This window comes from Ambystoma mexicanum, chromosome 4q (genome assembly GCF_040938575.1).
Source record: "Ambystoma mexicanum isolate Mex_15411 chromosome 4q, UKY_AmexF1_1, whole genome shotgun sequence".
Taxonomy (NCBI): domain Eukaryota; kingdom Metazoa; phylum Chordata; class Amphibia; order Caudata; family Ambystomatidae; genus Ambystoma; species Ambystoma mexicanum.
The window spans coordinates 452183410-452201289 of record NC_090928.1 but is presented as its reverse complement, the minus strand read 5'-3'; the positions used below and the strand labels follow the sequence as shown (position 1 = coordinate 452201289).

General features: G+C 46.8%; 1 protein-coding gene across 3 annotated transcripts in view; it reads left to right on the top strand.

The window, feature by feature from the left end:
• PAPOLG (poly(A) polymerase gamma) overlaps positions 1-17880 on the top strand; it is a 1009150-nt gene that overhangs the window by 528708 nt on the left and 462562 nt on the right. For all 3 annotated transcript variants that reach the window (XM_069608036.1, XM_069608034.1, XM_069608035.1), the window contains exons 12-13: positions 225-309; positions 15121-15174. In XM_069608036.1, coding sequence (XP_069464137.1) covers positions 225-309; positions 15121-15174 — 139 coding nt within the window. The remainder of the gene's footprint in view (positions 1-224; positions 310-15120; positions 15175-17880) is intronic.

The following is a 17880-nucleotide window of genomic DNA, read 5'->3' as shown; positions in this document are numbered from 1 at the left end:
TGTTTAATGCATACTTCTAGATCTAATATAAAATGCTGTCCGCATGAAAGCTGATCATTTTAAAGTCCTGGGTGTTAAAAGCACTAGACCCCCTTTACTCCAGGTGATTGATAGGTCTTACTTTTATCTTGCTACTTTGATTTAGAAACTTTCAACTTTTCAATTGCAACTAGTTTACATTCTAGAAGGTCAACTTGCTTGTGATTTTGTTTCCTTTACTTAAGGTCTTGCCATAACTGATGAAATTCTTCTTGGAAAAGCAGACTGGTCAAAACTATTTGAAACGCCAAACTTTTTTCAAATGTACAAGTAGGTATGACTTAATTTGCTCTCGGGTTAACAGTTGGATTTGAAGGAAGCTTGCATATTCTGTTCTGTAAATTGCAGTAGTACTATGCTGCAGGCGTTTAATTGTAGGATATGATATGGCTTTTATAACGTGCCTATACACAAGTGTTTCAAGGCGTGGCAAGGCAAGGGGGAGGACACGGAGAACAAAAAATGCTCTTACTAGGCCTAGTGACATTCAGATCGCACAAGTGCAGGGGAACGGGGAGGGGAGAGGTGCTTGGGGGTGGGAGCAGAGCGGGAGGTTGGACAAGTGCAGGATAAAGGAACAGGAAATAAGTAGTGCAGCCAGCGGGTGTCAAGTGCGGGTGTTCGGAAGTGCAGACAGTGTCTAGTAAATGCAGGAGAGGGGACTGTAGGGTTAGATACAGCCCACAAGTACAGGGGGGGGTACCAAAGGGCATTGCGGTTTTGCAGCTGGACGGGCAGGGACCTGGGCCCGAATTTAGACGGTGGCCAGGTGACCAGTGCAGTATCAGACAGGAGAGCAGCAGGGAAGAGGGAGAGAGAAGGCAGAAGCAAAGAGGAAGGTCTTGAGCAGAACCATTTCCGGAAGCACCTTAAGTTTCAGAAGGGCAGGGAGGCTGTTCCAGAGGGAGGTGCCAGCTGAAGAAAGATCTGCCCCCAACTCGTTGCTTGGAGAAGAGACTGACCCTCAAGGAGTTGGAGGTGGAAGAGCAAAGAGCTTGAGTAGAAAGATATTGCCGAAGAGAGATTTGGAGGTATTGGAGTCCCAGGCCCCAGAAAGCCTTGTGGACAATACAGTCGGTCTTTAAATTGATCCTTGTAGCCACTGGAGAGATACGATCCCTGGGATTGAGGCCAAGGGCAAGTCTCGCAGTCCTTTTCTGGATGAGTTGTAGAGGACTGAGTAGAGGCAAGCAGATTTAGAAAAAGGCTGTTGCAGTAGTCCAGCCTAGAGAGAACCAGAGCTCTGGAGACAGTGAGCTTCTGGGGGAAAGAGGAAGGGAAGAATACCTCGGAGGAGGTGCAGCTGGTAGTTTGACTTCTTAAAGACATCATAGATGGGAGGAGAGTGTGGAGTCAAAGATGACCCTGAGGTTCTTAGCCTCGCAGGTGGGAGCAGGAAGAGAGCCAATGGAGGATGGCCAGAGTGAGAAGAAAGGTGTGCCGATGAGGATCTCAGTCTTACTGGCATTTAGGCAGAGATCATTGGTGGATCACCACTCCTGGATTGCAGACAATCGGGGATGAGGGAGGTTGAAGAGGCAGCAGAGGGGCCTGAAAGCAAGCAGTCATCCGCATAGCACTGAAAGTTGGAGCAGAGAGCAGCAATGTGGGCCGAGAGGTGCCAGGTATTGGTTGAAAAGCCAGGGAGTAAGGTTAGACCCCTGGGGAATGCCACAGGTAGAGAGGAAAAGAAGGAACCAAGTTGGACCTGGGAGGGTCAGTCTGAGAGGAAAGAGGTCAGTCAGGCCAGGGCCTGATCAGTGATACCCAGGTTATCACAAAGTCGGTTGAGCAGGATGGCATGGTTGTCCGTGTCAAAGGCAGAAGAGAAATCAAGTAAGATGAGGACGTAGGGGTGATTAGCATAGAGGTTAGAGAGCAGGTCATCGCAGATGTTCTGGAGAGCAGTTTTGGTGCTTCTGGCTGCTCTGAAGCCAGACAGATGGTCATGGAGACAACCGACAGATGCAGTGTGAAGATTGAGCTGGCAGATGGCCAGCTTTTCCACGAGTTTGCCCAGGAAAGGAGTGATAGAGATCGGGCAATAGTTAGCCGGGCAAGAGGGGTCAGCTGAGGGTTTCTTGAGAAGAGGGTGTACAAGAGTGCTTCAGGAGGGGAAGGGAAGATTCCAGTGGCGAAAGAGTGATTGCAGAAGTTGGCCAGGGCTGGAGCACGGGTGTCAATGTGGTCCTTGATGGTTTGCAGAAGGGACAGGGGAGGTAGACTGCAGCAGGATTGGCAAGCTCCTTGCAGATTTTAAAATGTTCATCCGAGTTGTTGGATACCGCAGAGATGCGGGCTTGGATGTGAGCTCTCTTCGGTACTGTTTGTCAGAAGATGCACAAGATGGCTGCCATTTCCTCTCTGCTACACTTGCGTTTAAGGGTGACGAGGTTGGAGTCGTACCAAGAGTTGAACTTGTTTTTTAGCTTCAAGCAAATCCTCATGATGGGGGCAAGTACATAGTGTCAGCAGAGTGGAGCATGGAAAGAGCTGTCAGGATGTGAGTCAGCCAGAGGTGCAGGTGTGGGAGAGAAAGTGGTGGCGAGAAGTCTCAACTGACGCATGCTTCATGGGTTGGGTGACCAAGAAGGTGGGTGGCAGTGTGGGGGTAGGCTCGGCCTGAGGGGTAGGAGAGAGGGAGTGGTTACTACAGGAGAGAGGAGAGGTGAGATGGTTAGAGAGGGGGGGTCTGAGGAGATCAGAACATCCAGAGTATGCCCTGCAGAGTGAGTCGGGCCAGGGCGAAGAATGGAGCAAGAGAGTTGCAGAGGTCCTGAAAGAGTGCAGAGGGAGGGACTGGAAGCATTGAGGTGGATGTTGAATTCTTCAAAGAGTGGTGGAGGCCAGGAGGGAGGAGGAGAGGTCCATCCACTCTGAGAGGGAGGTGATTTGGCCAGATGGCCGGTAGATGGCCGGTAGATGGAAACCACAGTGAGTGGCCAGGAGAGGGAGCCTGCGGACAAGGCATTCGAAGGAGGAGTAGGCCTGCATAGGAAGGATAGAGGCAGGAATCCAGTCCAGGAAGAGAAGGCGACACCCCCACCAGTACCCTGGATCTGGGCGTGGAGAGGATCTTGAAGCCATCAGGGAGAAGTGTCAAAGCTTGTGACACAGCTGGCTATGAACTATGTCTCAGTGAGACAAAGGACATCCAGGTCGAGTTCTTCCAGGAGACTGCAGATGTCAGAGGAATGTTTGACAGCTGAGCCAGAGTTGAGTGGCAATGTGGAGAAGGCTGCCACCCTTGAAAGACCTCCGGGGAGGGGTACAAATCAGAGGTACTCCCTGCAGGAGTGTGGAAGGAGCCCGAGGGAGGGCAGGAGAGGGAGAGGGCAAGGCGGCGGATGAGGGTACCGGAGGGAGAAGGCAAGGAAGCTGAAAAGGGAGAGAAGGGACAGCAAGAGAAAAGGAAATTGATAAGGCGCGCAAAGTGTTGATCGAAGAGGAGGAGGTTGGCTTGGGGGGCCTTGGACCAGGACGGTGCCAATTCAGGTAAACATTAATGATGACCTTAGAGGAGTGGAAGGGGGGCCAGGAGGGCCCACCACCGCGTATCTCAATTAATGGTATAGGAAGAAAAATGAGGGAACACAGAGACCATAGGAGGAGTCCATAGGTCTGGAGAAGGTAGGACAGAGTATGTCGGTGAGGGCCTGTCTGGAGGAAACGCTGGTGAAGGTATCGGAGATAGGAGGCCTGGGTTGGAGACCAGCATATCCTTTCCTAACTTCTCCCTACTAGACCTGGTGTGAAGGGCAGGGTAGTCAATAGAAAATCAGTAAAATAGGGCAAACAGAGGGCACCATAGAGGATGCAGAGTTGGGGGAAAGATGAGGGGTAGGGGAGTGGGAGAAGAACGGTAAGGGGGAGACACTGGAGGTGGATACAAGGGGGATGGGGGGTGCAAGCAAATGATTTGGAACGAGACAAGAACAAGTAGGAAATAAATCAACTGAATTAAGTTAGATGAAGGGCTTGGAAGAAGAGCACAGCAGAGCACAGGGTTAGCTGATGAACAGTCAGGTTAGCAGGGCTTCAAGAAACAAAGCGGTCGACAATAGATAAACCTAGGAGTAAGAGCACAGCAGGACACGAAGCAATACACAGCAAAACGGGGCAATCAACGAAAGATAACCTAGAAGGAAGATCAACGCAGAGCAGTACACAGCAAAAACAGTTGAAGACAACTACCTAGAGGAGGGGAGAGCACTGTGGAACACAGAACAATACACCAAAGGACCGGTATTAATCGAGATGGGTTTCTCAAATGAAAGTCCGGTTGAGCAATTACAATTAATTGGCCTGTTAGAGGCACACACCATCTGGAATAAGAACTGCGGACACATCTAGGGAAACGGGTGATTTATATACTTCATGGCATTTCACATTAAAAGCACTCCATTAAAGCTCTCGCAAAAAATCGAAGTATTGAAGCGTAACCATCCACACAAATGACAAGGTACCCATTAGGGAATTTCCGAATTGCATTTTACCCACACCATAGATTATAATTGTTAGGGGGTTTTGCCAAAGTCCTGTCCGTGACAAGACTTTAGAAAGCCTACCCTGGATGAACAGGGTTACGCCCCTTCAGTTTAGCAAAGGTTTGGTAGCAATGGCTGAGCAGCCAGGTTTGGTTTAAGAGGGATGAGGGTTGTAGTGAGGCACACAGTACTCTGAGCATACACTTGGTTCAAGGAAACTTACACACTAGAAGTTATATATAAAATAGATATTTAGCATTCAAATAAACTAAGGCCTATACACAATGTTAATTGCAATTATAATTGTTTTTTTATAACCTGCTTAATACCAGTGTGTGGGTTCTACGCGCAGAATCAGGATTTGAACCTTCCAAGGGAAGCCTGCCAAGGACAAAAGACCCATCAATACCGCCCCCACCCAGGTAGAAGTAAGGCTCAAGAAACAAGTCATCAAGAACAGAGCTTAAAGTACAGCCACCATTTTAGGCAAATGGTGACACTTGTGTCCCTTCACAGCTGTGACAAGTGCACAGTCATGCAAAAAGGTACACTGCCACCAGCCTCTCAAATTAACTTGGAACAGTAAAAGGCGAGAAAAGGGAGACACTTAAGGTGGGGTGTGCTGATCTCACAAAATAAACTATTAGGGGGACCAAAATCTTCCCCTGGCCCTGGTAACATTAATCTACACAGGTAAAATAAAAGGAAGCTCCAGGAGCTCCCAGCAACACTGTGCAAAATGCTGCATGCTGCAATATCAAAAGGTAGATGCCAGTCCCTCAGCCATATTTTTCTGTATTTTTACGGAATTATGCACCACCTTCCAGTGCAGTGCTGCAAGGGTACTTTGTATGCCTTTTCGCATTGTCTGGTAACATGTTCGTCTTAAAGATGTGCCTATGGCAGGCAGGTGGCAGGGAACTTTCATCTTTTTCCAGTGCACTACTATCCACGTTCCTTTTCACTGCAAAGCCATTTTAAGTACCATATACTGCAGATGCCTCCTGGTGGTTTGAAAAACGAGCAAAGTTTGTCCACACAGGTAATGGTCGATGGGTAATGCAGTGTATTAATTACCTACACCCCCACAATTTTGTCTGAACAGAAAAAGCTCAAAAATGGGAGATAAAGGATCACTCATCTCTGGATGTTCTAATCGATGTTCCCAGATGGTGTCCTAATGTTCTCTATATGTTCAAGATAACATCACATATATGTAAAAGCCCATCATTTATACATTTGTCTGAGCCGTTTCACTCAATTTTTTCACTTCTCTCCACTGAACATGAAATCTAACAATAAACTCAGAAGTACTTTCATAATTTATTGCAAAACATATATCAATTCTTTGTACAAAAACTCACAATTTTTACAAAACATGTAGCAATATTGTTTGAAACAAGCTCAACTTTAAACCTATTTCAAAAAAGAGACGGGAAGAATTATCTAGGTTAAACAAAATTGTCAATAATAGTTAAATATCGAAAAGCAGAAAAGAAAAAAAGCTTCCCAATGAGCATGAAATTTCACGAAAAGTCACAAAGATTGGATTAGTATCCTACAATAAAGAATGCCGTAAAATAACTATAGCAGATTAATTTCTTTCCAAAAAGGCCATCCAATGTCCATAACGTTGGTAGCTAATGGATTTGAGAACAAAGTCTCAATAGTGTTCCAACAACTGCAATTTGAGAGTCAAAAGTCCCACGGTGTCAAATGTTCAATTAATTTTGTTGTAGAACTTAGGGTTATAACTAGTAGATTGGTTCATATGTGAACACTATCCCACTCTTTCTTACAGCTCTGCTAAAGGTCCTTGTGGTTTGAGCCTTGTCCTTTTAGCTATCTTGCTTTTCGGAAGTTTACCTGCCCTGTTGGAAAACTCAAAATGGTATGCATTCGCCTGCAGGGGCAGTGCCTTTGTGCAACTGAACTGGTTACGACTGTGTTTGGGACTCTAGTCAATACACATCCTTCCCTGGAAGTGGCTGTTGCTGGGTAGTTGTGGAGTTTGTGACTGTCAATGATTAGCCAGCCCTTACCTGTTTGAATGATGCAGAGCCTTGCCATTGGTGTTCCAGGGTAACAGTCTGGATTTTGTGAAAGGGCCCTGCTGCCTGTTAGGGAGATGTATACTTTGTATGCTTCAGCCACTCTCCTAGTGGGACCCCCACACTTTTTGCTGGACTTCCAGACTTTTTTCTCCTTAAAACTGAATGAGTGGGGCCTTTTTACAGTCACTCATTCTTATGGACGCTCTTTTGGAACACTGTTCTGTGTTTTATCTGTCCTATGGAGTCTACCTTCCTCTATCTTTTAAGGCATCTGTTATTTACTTTTGCAATGCACAGTTCCTTGTGGGCTTTGTTGCTGGAAACAGTTTGAGTTCTCCTTTGAGATTCTTTACTTATGCTTACTGTCTACTGTTCTTACAGATAGATACTTAGCATCTCTCCAAAAATGTTAGTTTGAGAGATTGGCACACACACACACCTTATGTGGAGTGCAATGGTCCTCCTTCTCTCTGCTCCTGTGCCTTTTTAGTCACATGGGCAACCTTCTAGTTATGGCTGGGTGCAGTGGATGTTTTCTACCAACTATTGTGCTTACCGCAGGCTATGTTCATAGCCCTGGTTGTGAACAATAGGGTTATCCGAGTACTAACTTGGTGCTCCTTTCTTTTTTTGCCATTTCTAGCGTGGTTGTCTGCCCTTCTACTGTCCTGGGAGGGGGAGGTCTGTGTGTTTTTTGCCTTTGATGGGACCCCCATGGCTCTAGTGTCTAGGCAGGAACTGGGGGAGGAGTTTTTCAGTCCCCTGCTCTGTCTTCCGGAGTGCCTAAATGGAATGAGCTCCCTCTGGGGGTCTGGCTTTTCTGATTGGACAGCCAGCCACCCGCCTCTTTCTGTAAACTGATGAGAGATTGCAGAGGAGTGTGTTGAAACTGAATGAAAGGCGTGGTTCCGGTGGTGAAGGGCAAGTCGACCACTGGAAACTGAAGTAACGAAATAGAAGACGACCAGATGCCTGCAGACCCTTTGCAACACTGAAGCAACCACTGCTGTCCTGACCCTGTTTTCTGTGACAGGAACGTCAAAGAGGATAGCTCCTTCCCTTGACTGGTGGGAACAATCAGTCCCAAGACTAACTTTATTCTGAGCCATCTCCTGAGGTGCTGTGCCTCTCGAATTGCAGAACCCCAATACCAGGAGACCACCGACCCAATTGAAGTGCATAGTTGTGGAAAGGCTGAATCCGTCCAAGACTTTGCTGAGCTCCAGGTGAACCTCCAGAGACACAATCCGACCTGTCCAAGTTCCCTCACCAGAGGTCTGGATTTCAGGAACCGAAGAAGAGTGTCAGGGCGAATCGCGTCCTTTGTTGGTGCTGCAGAAAAAGCGCCAAAACCGCACAGTAACCAAAGAAGTTGCTGAAATAGGTGCCAAAGGTCCTCCCTCGAGACTGCTGCTGAGATCCCATCCATTGTCCTGCCTGTCATTACCAGACCAAGGAATCCAGAGGTCGGATCCAGCGCTGCCACATTAGGGAGAATCCAGCTACACACATTTCTTCAAACCAAAGGTACTGTGGGGGGAAAAAGGTAATGCTTGCCGTAATCTAAAAAGTCGCTTCAGAGCGTTGGAGTGCAAGTAGAGGTGTCCAGGGCAACCCCCTCTTACCTCTGACCCACACTGATGCTTGTCTCCTTTTAGCAAGTCCTTCAACAGCGTCTCCAATGTTGGTTGTATTGCCTTGCATCTTAGAAACTAGAGACTTGAAAATATCCACAGGAGTTTTCGTTCTGTTTGTCAAGACTTTGAGCCCTCTCTGAACTGCCTTTAGCGATGGTTGTGTTTTGGACTTCAGCTCTTGCTGTATGAAGAAACTGCCCCTAGTACTTATGCCCTGCTAGTCTCCCTAAAAGTCATTATCTTATGTGGATTTGCAGAGTGAATGTACTTGCCAAATTTCTTCCCGGTTTCGTGAGTGCGTGTTACCGTTAATACGATAGAACTGTAATTACTGTCAAAAGCTGTAACCATTGTAGCCACAAGCAACTACAAACTATGCAGTGGCCTTTGAAAAGTATTCTAAAGTATTCCTAAGTGTTTTGGTGTAATGTGTTCAGTATTGAAAAGTGATTCTTGTGTGTGTGTGTGTATATATATATAATCTATATTGTAATTTCTGAGGCTTGTGGAATCTGCTTGGATCACATGCTGTGCATAAGCCGACTTCTAGTGGAAGCTGCAGAGTATTGATTTCGAAACTCGAAGGGACGTTGACAGGGCGTGCCAGTAATATCTCTAGTGACGTCCACTGTACCCATGATCCCTCACGTGTCGAGGTCCCTCCAGATTGTTTTTTTCTGCCATTCTAGACGGACGCTTATAGCAGAGTTCCTCTTTCGGCTAATAGCCATTTATTATTCAATTACTGATAGTTTAATCTTACTATCCTTTATATCACTGACTATTGAAACTTCAGACGCCGATGAAGACTCCTGTGACGGATCTGTTTCGGCCTTGGAAGGCCGCTCCGGGCCACACAGGGCAAGAGGGGGGAGGTTATTTTAGAATGTTTTGCCCCTTTTCTTACACTACATTTCGCCCAGCTGCCGTATCATTTTGTTATGGACACGACCCCCTTTAAATTCTGGCCCAAGTGCAATAGGAAATTTCCGTGGATCGATAAACACCTAGTCTGTAACCTGCCTCTCCCAAGAGACCACGACGAGGGTTCTAGTCGAGCGTGTAGGCTAAATGCTGGGCCGACTACGCCAGGCAGCTCGAGGCCATGGAAGTAGAAGGTACCTCTGAATTGTACCTACTGTGCCCTAATCTCTATTTTTTTTTCCCGCACAATGTACTTTGCTCCTCCCACACCCTATGTAACCAATTGTAACGCAACCTCTAACACAATGCAAAATGTAACTAAAACAACCCTCTTATGTAACCAGCTCCCAGATACCTCTGGGTAAGGTGCGCTATGCAAATGAGTGTTTCTTTGTGCTTTACTAACTAGGTTCAGTGTACTTACCTACTGCTCACATCGTCCTTTTATGATCAGCCTGACTGCTCTGCCACTCTACCAAGGTTCCACGAGTAGTACAGACTGATTCTAAGAGTTGGGTATCTACAAACCATTGGGATAGGTTTGTGAAGTCCTACCTTCCAGAAGAATTGGGGGTGTTTTCCCAAACACAGCCCTTCTGGGAGTCTCAACTAGTGCGGACAGAGTCCAAAGACGAGCAGCTTGCTGAAGATCAGAAGAATGCTGCCAAAGCAAATCTGTATTGCCCAAGCCACCCACCAACATCTGCTGCCGCCTGTCCTGAAACCAGTCGAGACCGTAGATGTACCTTCCTGCTGTGGACTGGTGGGAATTGGCCCTGTGCCCTGAATTTGTGGTCTGTCTGAATTTGGAAGTGCCAGAGGATCCTCCTGGAGACTGACAGTACACCAGCCAGGCCTCTTTGCTGCTACAGTCGCTGTTTTGAGGAGTTTGGGACTCTACATATCCTCAACTTGTGACCCAATAACATCATTGCTGCAGTTTTCAACTTTAAAGACGCCATCCTGAGCCTGTTCCTTGCCACGGATACAAGTCTGGCCTGCTGACTTCTGACCGGGGTTTCTTCGCCGCTCTTCTCCTACTGGCTTCCAGTGTTCTATCCTAACTGATTTGCTATAGCTGCTGTCCCAAAGTGTCTGTCCTGTCCAGCTGCAAGCCTGTTGGAGCAGTTTCAGAAATGCCTGGTAACTGCCACCTAGCTAGACCCAATCCTGGCACACTTCATCCACTACTGCTCACCCCTTGCCACTATCGACAAGTGATCCTGGGTGCCATGGGGGTAGTTGACTAGAAAATCGGTAAGGGGTGCATGTGACGATCCAACTTCCGGGGCACCAGGGTGAATATCAGTTTCTATACCATCAGCCCAACACCTAGTACACCAGAAGGGATCTGAACAGATTGGAACACCAAATAAATAAACCTTGTCCAATTTTGGTAATGTGGTCGGAACGACATGCTCATCTCCGAAAGGTTGTGGATCGTTGGTTAGTTTCAACACAGCGAAAATACAATTACCTGATGAGAGGGACTGTCCAGTCAAGGTTATTTCAAAAACATCTACTTTATATCACAACACGGTTCCAGCAACACTATGAAATACAGCCCACCCTGTTAGGAATGTAGATCACAGTTTCAAAGAAGGAAAAGGGATGCACTCTGGATACTGACAAGAGGGTAGATGGTATGGTTAATAACCACAACAGTTTAATGTTTGTTTGCTTCAGCACAAAGGCAGCAATGGGTCTTAAAATGTCTGTAGGGGCCTTTGGAGAAGGACCAGTGGGACAGGACCACAATGTACCTTGTGCTGTAGGTGTTCTTGATGGGGTCGTTTAGGGTTCAGTGCGCTTTGCACTGAAGGCTTCTGTGACAGTTCATGATGAGTCAGCTGCGGGTATCAGGCGGCAAGATGGTTCGGCAAACGAAGCTGGACGAACGGCTGCAGGCTGGCCTACACATCGGGTCAGGAATAGTCTCTGTGCTGTTCACCGGTTCTGAAGCACTTCTCCCAGATTTTTCAATGGGCTCATGTCCTTTAAGGCGGACGGCCCAAAACTAAGGACAGTTGCAGGCAGCTGCCTTGTCCTTGCTTCTGGGTTCAGAGACCTTCTGGCACTTCCTACCTTGCTGCAGAGACTAGCAGGGCAAGCTGTGTGCTGGCTGGGTACCGGTTCTGCAGCGGCTGGGCCCCTTTGTATTCGGTATCTCCCTCTGTTCTGGAGATGTTTATGGGAGGGTTCTTGCTTCCCTCTTTTCAGGTCCTGGCCTTCCTTTACTGGTGGAAGATGTAAGGCAGGCTGTACCTTCTCCTTGCAAAGTCGTCAGATCTGCCAAAAGAGGTGCTCTACCCGCTTTTAAAGACAAAGGGGCCACTGGGATTGGTGTAGGCTAAGCCTACTCTAATGAACCAATCATGGGGTCCCTACCAACAATCTCCTGTATGCATCAGGTCATAACCAGGGTTCTTTGCAAACAGAAAAGTGAAGGTGTGAAAACCTGCAATAAAGTTTCACCCATCTTCCTGTCTGTGGATCAGAGTCTCTGGTTAATGGATCTGTGGTTCCTGATTGTAGCAACAGGTCTCCCATGAAGCTGCGGGAAGACCAGACTCTCTGGCTCCTGCAAACCACATACTCGCACCTTATGAATGGGGTCCCCCTGTGGGGTGGACTACTGCAAACATGCACTCCCAGACATGACTGTTCACGGTCATCGATCCTGAGGACGGGAGCTGGCTTCAGGTTGACGGTTACATATGAAAGATTGTTGGGGTTTCCTGTCTTTCTTAACCTCTGTAGCCAGGCTTCATGTGGGCCTGTTTGAAGTACTCTATTAGTATAATTGTTATCACCAGCTGCAGGGCCCAGAAAAGAGCATGCCGGGTCCATTGAGCCTTTGTTAATCAGGCTGCCCATAGCAGAAGGGGAAGTCAAGCCTCCCCTTCCTGGAGAGGACATTGTGTACTCCTGGCTGTCATATCCCAACTAAATAAGACAGGGCGGACAGTGCCTGTAGGCTGTGTCCACCCAGCATACACGCGTCTGTGTTTGTCATGGTGTAAGCATAGGAAAATGTGTAGGCTAGCCCCACACATTTTCCTGAGGTTGGTCTACCATCATTTCACTTAACTACATATTTTTTTTTTAAAACGGGCGTGTGCACACCCTCCTTGCGTATGGTCGAATTCCTCACAGTGCAAGTGTACTTAATGGTTTCGTAGAACACCCTTGCCACAGAGGTATTGCATGGGTGCCAAGTTCACCCCCTAGTTACTGATGTTACCTGACTGATTGGTGGAGTTCTAGCCTCGGGTCTCCCCAGTCCACCCTCCTGTGTAACCCCTAGTGTGGTGGAATTGGGAGTGTACTTCTAATTTTGCTTGCTTACTATAATTTCATCAAGAGGTGTTAAGACACGTTACCTACTGTTAGGAAAGATTTTCTTTTTGCTGATTTCCTCAGTCTTTTTTGGAACACCCTTTCTTTTTGCTTTGACTCCTGACATGTTGGAGTCGAGTAAAGCCTTCTGCGTTGCTTCCCTTGTCTTTGTGCTCATTTTTATGGGGAGTCTGATCACTGTTGCTTTATGAATTATTTGTATTTTTACAACTACACACAGAGCCCTTAAGCAAAGTGTAGTTAGGATACTTAGTATCCTTATCTGGCTTTTGTAACTATTGGGTTACAAATACAATGTATCCCGGATGGGCTGGTGGCAGTGGATATTTTCCTACCGTGTTCTGAACTTTCTACTTGTGAACCTTTGCAATTACCACAAATGGCTACGAAGATTGGCTGGTATCCTAAAAAACTGTGCCACAATATTTCTGCCTGGCCTTTGGCCATATTCTTTGGCCATCCTCCCGCCCGCTTGAGGCCTCATTGCCATTTTCCAGGGAAAGCTGTTTTTGATGGCTAAGCGGTGGTCTGTGTGGGAGCTGGGACTCTGCCTCCTGGTGCCTGAATGTTGCTGGCAGATTGTGTAGCCAAAGGCTATTCATGATGGAACTGCCACTGCCAGATTGTATGGTACAGATCCTTACCATTGGTGGACCTGGGCAAGCTTCCAGTCCAAATTCGGGATAAAAGCAGTCCTGTAGCCATTCCACAGATCATCCTTGCATCCAAGACTCCTACGAAGAAGTGCAACTGCAGACTCCTTCTGTCGTTGACCAGCACCAACTCCAGTGAAGCCCTCCTTTGCCTGATCTCAAGATCCCGATCCCAGTCAGTGCTTTGATCGATTGGAATAAACTATCAATAAATTAAACTGGTATCAACCCCTTCTCAAGGATCTGAGCCTTCAGAAGTGTCCCTGGACCAATCTCTGGACTGACGCGCTTTCTTGGGCTACCTCTCTGCAGCCTTAGCTGTTTGGAGTGCATCCTTGGAACTTGGCGGATCTTCAACTTGTATTCGCCTGCCCTGCATGTGCAGCCTTCTTGAATCGACAAAAGCCATCCAGAACCTGCTCCTTTGTTCGTTCATCGAAGATCGCCTGTCGACACCTAACCATGACTCCCTCATTGCAATAGGTTGTCTTCGTTCCCTCAGTGTCCTGAGGTTGCGTGCTCTGCAGAAGTCTTGTTAGCATCCCGAGTGTGTTCAGCAGGAAAGTGCCTGGAACTGTGATTCAAGCACCATAATCCACATCTGGAAGTGAGCTCTGAAACCGCAACCCTTGGGCCTCTCTCAACCTGACCAAAGAGTGTCCCCAGCAGGTTCTGGAACCTCAGCAGTGGTCTTTGGAGACATTGGATTAAGGGTGGCAAGTTCACACAGGTCTCTCGAGCACCCAGACCCCAAACCCTCATCCTCTTAAGGGTAACATGGCCATAAAATCCTGTCCCCATCTTTCCTGACCTAGATCATTGGGGATAGTAGAATTGAGTTACCTGCACTTTCCTTAACTTTTAGGAACTGAGTCACAAGCACTGGCGTCATTCAGATGATAAACCTACCTGAAAATAACTTTGCAACTGATGATTCTAGGGCACAAGTCCCCAAACCATCTTAGGGCTGGACTTGCTAAGTGCTAGACAATTGTTGTAGTGTTGCTCTAAAGTGTTCCTATTTCATTTTATGCATCCGACTAAACAGATCAGTTCGATTTTGAATCGCATGCTGGTTCCATCTTCTCCCAAGGGCGTATGTATGTATTTTATAGGAAGTGTGACTATTTGCCTAGTTGTTTCATTGCTTATTGATTTTTAAAGGCCCAATAAGTAATCGTGTATGTTTGTACTTTTCTGTGTAACTGGAGTTGTTCTTTGCGGTCTCACCATAGCCCTAGACCACACTCGCCCCTCATGAGTCTAAAACCTTGCCGTTCTGCTACCTTACCTCAATTAGGCTTGGCTAGACTTCTCTTTCCTGTTCACCAGAATAGGTTGCCCAAAACCCACCCCCAGTGATGTTGAAAAATCTATTTCAACAGGCAGCATTTAAAGGGGTGGTATGGTACTTAAATGGCATTAAGCAGTAAAGTACACGAGAATGTAAAACATAAAATAAAGTATCTGCTACCACCATCACGTTCTAGACACCTGTAAGTAACCACAAAGTTAGAAACAGTGTCTCTACCACACTTCAGACTGGATTTGTGCAGGTAAAATTAGTGAATTTTACTATGTGTAACAGAGTTCCACTACACGGGTAGCCCTGTGGGCTGATCAGTGCCCCGAAAACAGATGAGCTTAGCAAGGTAAGTGGAGCAAGAATCTATCACTTGCTTCCAAAAGCCAGGAAAGCTACAAGACAATAGCTAAAGGTATGGTGTCCATTGAGGTCTATGGAGCGAAAGCAGCAAAAAGATTCTTTCGTAACCAGTCTCTTCTATGGTATTCTTGGGATACAATGTTTGACAAACTGGCTTTCTACCCTGCAGTAGACCCAAGCACCTAAGTTTGACTCTTTAAATTGCTTGAAATGAATATTTTTATGGTGAGCTCTACACTGTTAAGGTTCACCATTACTTGATGATTACATATTGCAATTTAACATTCTTCTTTTTCCTAGACACTACATCGTTTTAACAGCAAGTGCGTCCACGGAGGTTCTTCATTTAGAATGGTGAGTTTGCTACTTGTGTAGAAAAAACTACTTATTGTAGAAGGCTAAATCTTTAACGCAAAGCATGTATTCATTTTAACACATGCATGTTTTATGTTGTTATGATGTGCTTATTGCCAGTGCATGACTGCAGGAGTTTGATGTGTCATATCTTGGAATGCTAAGTGAGCCTGTGGAATGTTTGGTAATGAATCATGTCCCAGGGTTCCAGCCTGGTCAGTTGAGCCTGGGTGATGGGGCCCGGTGGTCTCTCCTAGATACAGCTTATGTAACTTATAATAAAGCACTTACAAATAAACTCAAGAAGACTACAGATGCTGCTTTATAACATTGGCGACAAGGATTTTCAAGAACCCATGCAGAGAGGAAGAAAGCTGAGCTGTGGTGGGGGAGCAGCAGAAGAAGCAGATAGACCACTGCCCCAGTCATCTAGAAGTAAGTCCCATCACCCAGGGGCGCAGAGCGCAGGGGGTTAGGAAGAGAAGATATGGGGTATTTGAAGAACTAGAGAAGCTAAGCCACGGAACATAAGCAAAACCCCAAGAGCAAAGCGCAAGACTCACAAGCATGAGATGGGTCTGAAGAAATAATAGAGAACCCCAAGTGTTAAGCGCTGGCCCGCATGTCGGGGGTGCAGTTTAAAGTTTAAAGCACACAGGCCCTGCGTAGGCTGTGAAAGGAAGCCCCTGAATTACAAGGAGGGGAGAAGCTCTGTGCATGAGCGAAGTGAAGCCGAGAACTGGAGATAATGCCCTTGTTGAGGCAGACACCAAGAGTGGAGTTATGAAGCAGGCTCCTAGGGTGATGCTCGCCCTAAAAAGGTTGAGAGTGAAGTGTAGTAAGTCCCACATTATGAAGAAAAGCTCCAGATGTGAAGCAGGTCCCAAAAGTTGAAGTAGTGTCAGTGGCAGATGGGAAGGTGAAGATGAGCTGCTGTGGTTGAAGAAGTAAAGCCACAAAAGATGAAGCGGCGCCCAAACAGTGCAGCATGCCCCTAGAAGGAAAATAAGTCACATATGGGGGACAAAGAATGAGAGGAGTTGACTGTTTGATGTGGTGGATTCGGCGTGAGGAAGTGTCTATGGGTCACCTATATCAAGGAGGCACAACGTGGGACGTTATGGACTTTGTGACCCTCACCATGCCGATGGAAGTGTCTCGGAGGTGAGGATGACCGTTGGTGTGTTAGCCAGACGGGAGCTCCACTCAGCTCTGAACCACCGTGGCAAGTGATGACGTAGCCGTGCTGCCGAGAGGAATGGCGAAGCAATGTAACGCCACACTCTCGCCGTCCTTTGTGTTGGAAGTGGGTATGTGAGCGTCACGCAGGATCGCTTAAGATATGAGGAAAGGACCCTGCGTGTGTGCTTATGACTAGTCACGCACACGTAAACAAGGAAGTATCTAGCTGCAAACTCGTTTTCGGAAAGATGAGGACAGCGTTGCTAGGACATCGCGCGGTACGCAGGAGAGAGAGGGCGTTGGAAATGACGGAGCGTAACAGCAAGGTCCATGAACATGGAACAACCCTGTGTCGCGTCGGAAGAATGGCACCAGTCGGAAATTACAGAGCGTAACCGCAAGGTCCATTGAACATGGAGTGACTCTGAGTCAGAAGGAAGGCGGCACGCATCGAGGAGTAAGCAGTAGGAGGAAGAGGCTGCCGATGATGACTCAGACTCTTTCACTGTAAAGATATTAATAGTGATTTATAAAAATGTGGGTAATGCCAGTAGAAATGAGAATACCATGCGACGGGGTAAGTTGATAATCTGAAGTACGAATCTGAGTGCAATGCACGTGGTAGTGTGAGTATGCACATGTAGTATACTGGTATTGAAGTTTAAGGGTCACTGGATGAAGAGTAACCTTTTGAGGATTTTCAGCCACAAATGGACTTCATTAAGTATTTAAGTATGAATACTGTATGTGTTAGGTATGCCTGGGTGTGCAACAAAGAAGTTCTGATTGAGATAGATTTAACCTCTTAAGGAATTGCAGGATAACGTTGTCTGAGGCAACAAGGAATTGTAAAATTGTAAAAATATACGCATAGAGGCGAAGTAGGCTGCATTAACGCGGCGTGGACTTTTAGGCTCCCGCACCAGAGTGAGGCTTAGGGTCACCATGTGGCCATGGACTTGTAGCAAAACTAGTATAAGGTTGAAGTAATGTGGATAATGCTTAAAGTTCTTCAAGTTTAAGAAGTGTGGAAGTGTGTTTGAGATTACAAAGCGTTTAAGAAAGGTGGGAAGGTAGTAAGTTGCCATTGTTGAAGTGTGCAAGAAGTTCCAAGTTAGACGAAGGCAGCGCCTTCAATAGAGGATGTAGTGCACCTTGAGTGAAGTGAGTCTGAAGTTGAAGCGGGTACAGAGAACCATTGTGTGTAGAGATGACGTCCTGGAGTAGTTGAGCATGAGGTCTGAACTTTGAGGAATTACGTCCCACAGGGTTGGAGCAGAAGTCTGAAGTATATGTAGGGACTTCCCCCTTATTATTATTGAGGTTGCGAAGATGAAGATGGTGTGGGGATTATGTCCCATTTTAGTAAAGTATTGAGTTTGAAGTATGGGTGGGGGTTACGCCTGAGGTAGCTTTCCACTAGAGCTAGAGCTATAGCATTATTGGTGAAGCTGTGAGGGCTTTGTATGAGAGAAGTAGGGATTAGAAGCATGTACAAAGTGTGATCCTTGCTGAGGCAATACC